Below are 7,109 nucleotides of genomic sequence, written 5' to 3' on the forward strand. Positions count from 1 at the left end.
CTTTTCTCTATGCCCACAGAGCTGTGCCCATGAAGCACTCGCTAGTTAACTCGATCGTTCCAACATGATTTCTCTGTGAGGCGCTATTGCTACCAGGATATAATGACTGCCCTGACGTGGACATTCACTCTGGTTACGTATGACAATCAAAGAGAGAAATAAGCATCTCAGGGCAGCAATTCATTCACAGTAACACCTCTGCTCCTCTTCCAGGAAAGCACAGTGAGCCTTCGGAACCCGCCTGTGCTGGCCGGGTCCAGGCGAGAAGACACACAGGCTGCTTCGCAAAGGCACGGCGTGCAAAGCCCCTGGTGCGTGGAGGTTGTGGGCACTGTTACGTGGTCTGTCTTGCTCTAAGGGAGGCATAACTTTGGGCAAACCCTGGAATCTGCACTGAGATAGAAATAGAGCAAGAAAAGACTGTCAAGTCCTGGGTAAGGACTAGAAAGTGATCCCAGAGAGGTGAGCTGCCAGGGCGTGGGCCTTGTATAAAGCACGACCTAGGGCATCCTGACTAACACGGCCCCACTCCCCCAGCAGTCCACACCAGGTGGTAGAATATGGCATAGTGGGGAACCTGGAAGCTCAAACAGACTGTGCAACCTGCCCAAGGAGGTACCACTGGCATTTGACAGACAGGACCTGCCTGAATCCTTCCTGTTCGAGGCGTGCTCTGAGCATCCTTGCTCAACTGGGAGAGATGTACACATGCACAGCCTTAGGGAGAGTCAGAGTCCAGGAAGTCCTGGAAACTGGTTCACAGCCGGCCATAGGACCCTAGGACCCATGACAGGCTGAGGGCTACAGGAGGGGTCCCAAGAGATCAATCAGCGAAGCCCTGGTAGAAGAGGAGCTGGAACTGGGCAGCTCTGAATGGGGACTGTGTACGCAGGGAGGAGTCAGCCCTAAGGAGCAGGCTGAGCGGCTGCCCAGCACCTCCCTCTGCCCCTGGTACTACCCTCCACTGCCCCATCTCCAGTCATCAGCTGGCCCTTGAATTCCTGGGGTGCCAACCTATTTCCAAAGTCTAGCCCAACATCATTGATCCATTCCCTGTAGAAGGTTGCAGGAGCTCTTCCTTCCAGCCAGCCCCAGCAGGGACCCTACCCTCTTGCCCTCCCTGTCACCCACAAACTCACACCCTTGCCTCAGCCTCTTCCCTTTCTTCCCCTGGCAGTGGGAGCGCCTGTCTCATTCCCTTCCCTCTGCCAGGCCCTTCCCTGCTCTTCCCCACCCACTTGTAGGATGCCAGGGAGGCCATGGGGGCCTCGGAAGGGTGTTCTCAGAAGCCAAAGGCCTCTGGGCAGAGTCAGGCGTGTCCCTCAACCCCCTGCACCTCAGGCCTGGCCTTGGAGCGCCGCTTCTGCTTCTCTGCACACAAACTTCCTGAGATCCCTGAGATGCAGGGGTGACTGCTGGAGGTCCGCGTCTCCTTCGCCTACTCTCCTGGTCAGCGGGCCCTTTCCTAGCGCCTCAGCGCTCCGAGGGTTAATAGGCAGCTGCAGCCCGGGTGGGCAAGGCTTGAACTTTTCTCTGTGCTCCGCACCCGCCCAGGGAAGGCAGCAGAAGCGGCAGCGGGCTTGGCCTGAGCTCCAGCTGGCTGGACAATGAGGGCGCTGGGGGCTGGGGCCTGCACCCGGACTGGGGGAACGGACTTAGGCCCCTCTCCGCCCCGGGTCTGGGATGTAGAAGATCCGATACGGGCGCGGCCGGCGCCGGCGCCTTTGAAGGACAGCAGCAGCCGGGCTGCAGCGCTCCGCTGGCCGGAGGCGCCTTCCCGTGCACCGCGGGCGCCTCGGGAAGTCGGCGATACCAGCTTGGCCTCTCCAACCGGGCGACCCGCAATCCGGACCCGAGCAGCGATTTTGCCGCTGGGCTCTGGGCTGACGTTGGAGTCGCCTCCAACTGAGTCTCCAATGCAAGAACCTCCGGAGGAGGCAAACCAAAGTTACCCCACTGATGTGGGCGAGAATGTCGCCCCTGCGTGCAAAAAAATATATAAATAAATAAATAAAAGGGACTCGGGAGCTCTCGCTGCCTCCCCCGAACACGAACACACACACACACACACACACACCCAGGCAAGCCAGGGCGGGGTGGGGGCACAGCCCCCTAGGATCTCCGAGGCTGGCCATCAGCTCTCTTCCAAGCCCTGTCTCCGCCACCGCGCCGGATCCCTCCGACCCCCGAAAGCCCCCTCTCCGTACAGCGCCGGCGATCGGAATGCAGAAACCCGGCGCCCAGCGCGCCCGCAGCCCCTTCTTCCCTACCTGGGACAGGAGAACGCACAGGACGAGTGGAGTTCTCGGCTGCATTTTGCCCGACTAGAAGCGCCCGGCGGCGTTTTCATTCATGCACGCGGCGGCACTGAGCATATTTTCCGTGGGAGCCAGGCTTTGAGGAGAGGCTCTGCCTCGCCAGCCAGCCAACTTCCCAAATAGATCCGCGGCAGCATCAGGAGAGCATTGGGTAGAAGCTGATGGCCGGGACCAATGGCTTTACAAGACGGACTCCTTCATAAAGCGCCCTCGTTTTGCATGGCAGATACGGGCGAGCACCTCACCAACAGCGAACCCCTCAGAGGAGGCAGCACATTCGCTTTTTTTGGACTGTTGGCGCCCAGCTTCACAAATCACGCTGGGCAATGCCAGCCGAGTCCACTTTCCCAGAGAATGGAATTGCACCGAGGGCTGGCAGCCACTTTCAGCCTAGTGTAAAAAGATTCTCTTTATTAAAATGTTAATAAGATCCACTTTATTTCCCATACATCACATAAAATGACCCCAGCAGTTCCGGCCCTTTCTACACCTGGAAAGCCTTGGCGGCAGACTTTTTCATTTTTTTCTTCTTTTCCTCCCTCCCACCCCCAATGTGGCCCAAGTCCTGATGGTGTTTGGTGTTTCCCTGCCATCTCACAAATCACAAAGACGACAGATCAATTCTCCCTTGCAGAAAAAAAATCTATCAAGGGGCAATAGATTTTATTAACTGTTCAGGTGAGAGTCTGACGGCCGCCTGCTCCACAAATGCGCACCTGGCACAGAAGCTGAGCCATCATTTGTGGGAACTTTTCTTTCCTATATGAGTTGTGACCTTTCAGAAGCTCAGTTACTGCCCAAGACTCAGAGGTAGCCACTGTTCGAGCATTTTGTAAGTGGGTGCTTTGGGAATGAGAGTAAGAGGAACCTCCAGGTCTGCCTTCTCTGACAGATCTAAGAATATTCAGTGAAGGTGTCATCATTTTTGTGCAATCTCCTTCCAAAAGAGATTGAAGATGTTTTACAATGAAGGATATGTGTGAAATAGAATTTATGCAACCAAAATATAAAATCTGACCAGAAGAAAATGCTAAACCCAAACTCATATATTTGCTGTGATTTGGATATGAGCTTCCTGGTAGCCAAAGCAATAAGAGAAACATGTAAAGTACATAGTTCTTATCATAGAAATATGAATACAATTTTTCCAACATAATTTGGAAATGATGGTATTATACACTGAATAAATGTGTTATGTGACATCTAATATAGCAGGGCACTGAACAAGGGACTATGCTGAGACCTAGTGGATTGGGCTGTATTCCCAGGGTCTGGCACAAGGCCTGGAACATGGAGACAGTGATTAGTGTGTGCTAAAAGAACAGATGGCTAGACTTAATCAAGAAGTAACAGAAGATGGGGAGGGGCAACGTCTGGAGCCACAATGCCTAGGCTCAACCCCCTAGCTCTGCCACTTACTAGTAAGTTCCTCAAACTCTTGTGCCTCCCTTTTTCTACTAGTAAAATGAATAGAAATTGTACTGGACATTAAGCGGGTGATGAGGATTAACTGCAAGATAACCATCCGGTAAATGCTCACAGATCCATTTTTAAAATTCCTTCATTATTCACTATTTGGTCACAGAGCTATCTCATGTGGCCTCTGGGTCACGGACAAAGGTGCATGTCGCCTGTTTCAGCCAGTGCTGGCCTGATGATGACAGACGGCAATGGGGGTGACACAGTCCCAGAAGAGACTGGAGAAGGCAAGTGTTGCTGCTCCATCACGCCTCCTTCCTGCCTAGGTCTGGCCGTCTGAGCAATCCACCCTGAGTCTTGATTAGAAGAGTCTTTGACAAGTGCTGTGACAGATAATGGCAGTTTGGAGCCTTTGCCCATGAAAAGAGTAAAACTGGCACCCAGCAGGCGTCAGAGTGAGGCAGGCTGAAACAACTTGATTTGTCTCAATTCCAGGGGAGGAGCCACCCTGTCGACCAGGGGCCCATGGACTGGTGCATGGCTTAGACACAGAGACAGAGAGAGAGGAGATGATACACCCCACTGCAGGGAGCAGACAGCAGAAGATGAGTGTCTAGCTGGGTTTCCACAAGCAGCAGCTCAGTCCAGGGAAGCACTCCCCAGAGCAGGGAGTATCCAAAGCTGCATTCGAAGGACAATGCAGTCGTGTGGATTTTACACGCCCTTTCTGCAGTCTCCTCGTTCCACTGGTCTTGGCGCAGCTCACTAAATATTTCTAATTTCCCTATTCTGGGAATGTGTCAGGGTTACACTTGCTGGCCTCCTTATGGTAGAGGTGGGGCCATGAGAACAGATCCAGCTATGAGCTAGAGTGACATGTGTCACTTCAAACCTGGAACATTTAATTGTCGGCGTGAGACAGGCTGGTTTCCCTGGCAATAGGCACTTAGATGGAGATGCAGGTGGCTTACTGGAGAGTGTGCTTAGGAGTAATCTATAAGAAAGGAGGGAACCAGACCAGCAGAGGGAGAGGTCGTGTGCCACTGCAGTTGAAAGCAAGGCTTCAGCCAGTCTCAGGAGCTCTGAGAGGAAAACGGTCCTTCAGAAGGGCCCGTAATAGAGGCAGGGGCTGTGTCTTTTGCCTTAATAGGCCAGTTGTTGGATATTCGCACAGATGGGAAATGACCTCGGGTGAGTCAACATGGTTTGGCAAAGGGCTATTTTCTGGTCTGACCCCAAATTCCTCACTTCCGTCTAAGACTAAGACACCAGGCCTACAGCAGGTCCAGGCTATGCATGAGGTTCTGGGTCTGATGGTACCAGAGGAGACGCATACAGCTGTTGAAATCCTGGCAGGGTTTGGGCTTGTGCCCAGACTGTGATACCGGCTGGCAGAGTGGCTCCGGTCAATCACACCTTATCAGGTGGGCATGCCCAAAGGGCCAGTCCCCACCCTTTCCTTGCCTCAGTCCCCATAGATTGGCTTTTCAGGGCTGGGAGAAGTTGACTTTAGGAGTCTTCTTAAACCCTGAAGTTCAACTCTTAACTCAAGCATTTCGAGCTTAGGTTCCGGAGTTGGAATGAGGGTTGTCAGCAAGGTGAGACCTGGACTCAAATCTCTGCACCCCATTCACATTGAGTGGGTTGCTTTTATTACTCAAGCCTCAGTTTCTCATCAAAGAAATTGGAAGACTGCTGCAAAAATTGACATTACTTTCCCCTCTACCTTCAGAGAACGTGCATTTCACCAAAAGACATGAGATCAGCTTTTGCTCAACAAAGACAAGCATAAAATAATTTCAGTCCTGTGATCAAAGGCCTCTGAAGAAGAAATCCAGTTGTATTTGTTTTGCTTCATTTTTCCTTCAGCTCCCTAATGGGGGTCTTTTACCTGACAGATTGATCAATGGTGGCAAATGAATGCTGAAGCTGGAAACCACCCTACCCCCTCACTCCTTCCATGCATATGAGCCTGGCTTTGGAGGTGACAGAATCAGCCAACAGCTGGCAGCTACCCTCGTGGGTCCCAGGGGCTGAGACAGTTTCCTCTCCTTGGCTGATGTGGCTAAGACATTTCAGAGCATGTAGAGGAGAATCTGTGGTGTGTGCACATGCCTGTACATATGTGTACAAGCACACAGATGTGCACACATACAGGTCATGCAGGGGAGGAGGGCAACCGGTGCCTAGTCCAGCAGAGGGAATTTATGCAAATTGTGCTGCGCTTTGAATGTGCTGCTGTGATGAGGCATTCACACGGAATTGAGATAAACCAGATCGGAGCCCTGGGAGACGGAGCAGCCAGCAGCTGTGCCCGGGGCCCTAGGTAGCAGGATTCACCTGGACAGCGTGAGGGAAGCCACGCCAGACAGCATCACCCTGTGCCTTCTGCTGGCAGCACACCTCCCGCGGCGGGAAGGCCTGCGAAAAACTCAGATTACGACAACACAGCCTCCTACACGTCTCCCTGAACACCACAATGCTGGCCCCAAACAGCACCCCCAGTGATTAGCCAGCCACGAACGCTGCTTCCCGCTTCCCCAGCGCCCGCTGTTCCCTGCCCTTCCATGCTGTCACTTGCTTTATCGTCTTAATTCTTCACTTTGCTCTGCATCTACACCCTGATCCCTTGCACAGGTTTGGCCACGTGACTTGTGAGGCTAATGCAATGAGGGAGAAGTGATAGGGTGAGTCAGGAGCCTGGGCCCTGGGTGCCCATGGGTTTCAGCTTACTCTTGAAGCTTGAAAAGAGCATTTGGGGGCAACTTGCTGGGCTTAGAAGGAGATGAGCTGCCACAGACCCACAGTTACCTGAGCAAGCCCAGAAAACCCTGTCCAGGTCAGCCGATCCACAGGTATGTGAGCTAGAAATGACCAATATGCTGCAGCACCACAGGGTTATGCCACGATGGGGACCGCGAAGGGGCCCAGCAATGGCGACAGTGATCGCGACCACTGATTGCATCCGCTGGCTTGCTGGCTACTTCTCCTTCTAGAATCCACGTTCCATCTGTTTTTGCCACTGTGTACTCAGCTTCTAGAATAGGGTTTGTGGCATGGCAGGTGCTCAAAGACTTGCTGAGAGGGTGAATTCGATGGCTTCTGTATGGAGAACCGTGTGGTGCTGGGATGGCCAGCACATTCGCCCAGTACAATGCAAGGTCTTCTACGACAGTCCAGATCCAAACCAGACGTAGTCAAGAACATTGCAGAGAAGCTAGTGTAAGTGTGGGGATGCTTGGGGGGCTTTTGTGGAGGACACTTGAGGTATGACATCCTTCTGGACTACCTCAGTGTCTGAAGGAGTCAGGCATTGAACGAGACGTGCTTATACACTCCTTTGCGTTTTAGGGTCTGCCGTAATACAGTGTC

The 7,109-nt window shown here is 52.9% G+C and overlaps 1 protein-coding gene across 2 annotated transcripts in view; it reads right to left on the minus strand.

The window, feature by feature from the left end:
• The window catches only part of CDH13 (cadherin 13), a 1,127,839-nt gene extending 1,125,236 nt beyond the window's left edge, over positions 1–2,603 (minus strand). Inside the window, exon 1 of one of the 2 annotated variants that reach the window (XM_006152575.2) lies at positions 2,271–2,591. In XM_006152575.2, coding sequence (XP_006152637.1) covers positions 2,271–2,315 — 45 coding nt within the window. In that variant the 5' untranslated portion in view covers positions 2,316–2,591. Of the gene's footprint in view, positions 1–2,270 lie in introns of both variants that reach the window. The other variant, XM_027773488.1, reaches the window with a different exon arrangement.
• Between the last annotated feature and the right edge of the window lie 4,506 nt (positions 2,604–7,109).

This window comes from Tupaia chinensis, unplaced genomic scaffold, assembly GCF_000334495.1.
Source record: "Tupaia chinensis unplaced genomic scaffold, TupChi_1.0 Scaffold000355_1, whole genome shotgun sequence".
In the NCBI taxonomy this organism is placed as follows: domain Eukaryota; kingdom Metazoa; phylum Chordata; class Mammalia; order Scandentia; family Tupaiidae; genus Tupaia; species Tupaia belangeri.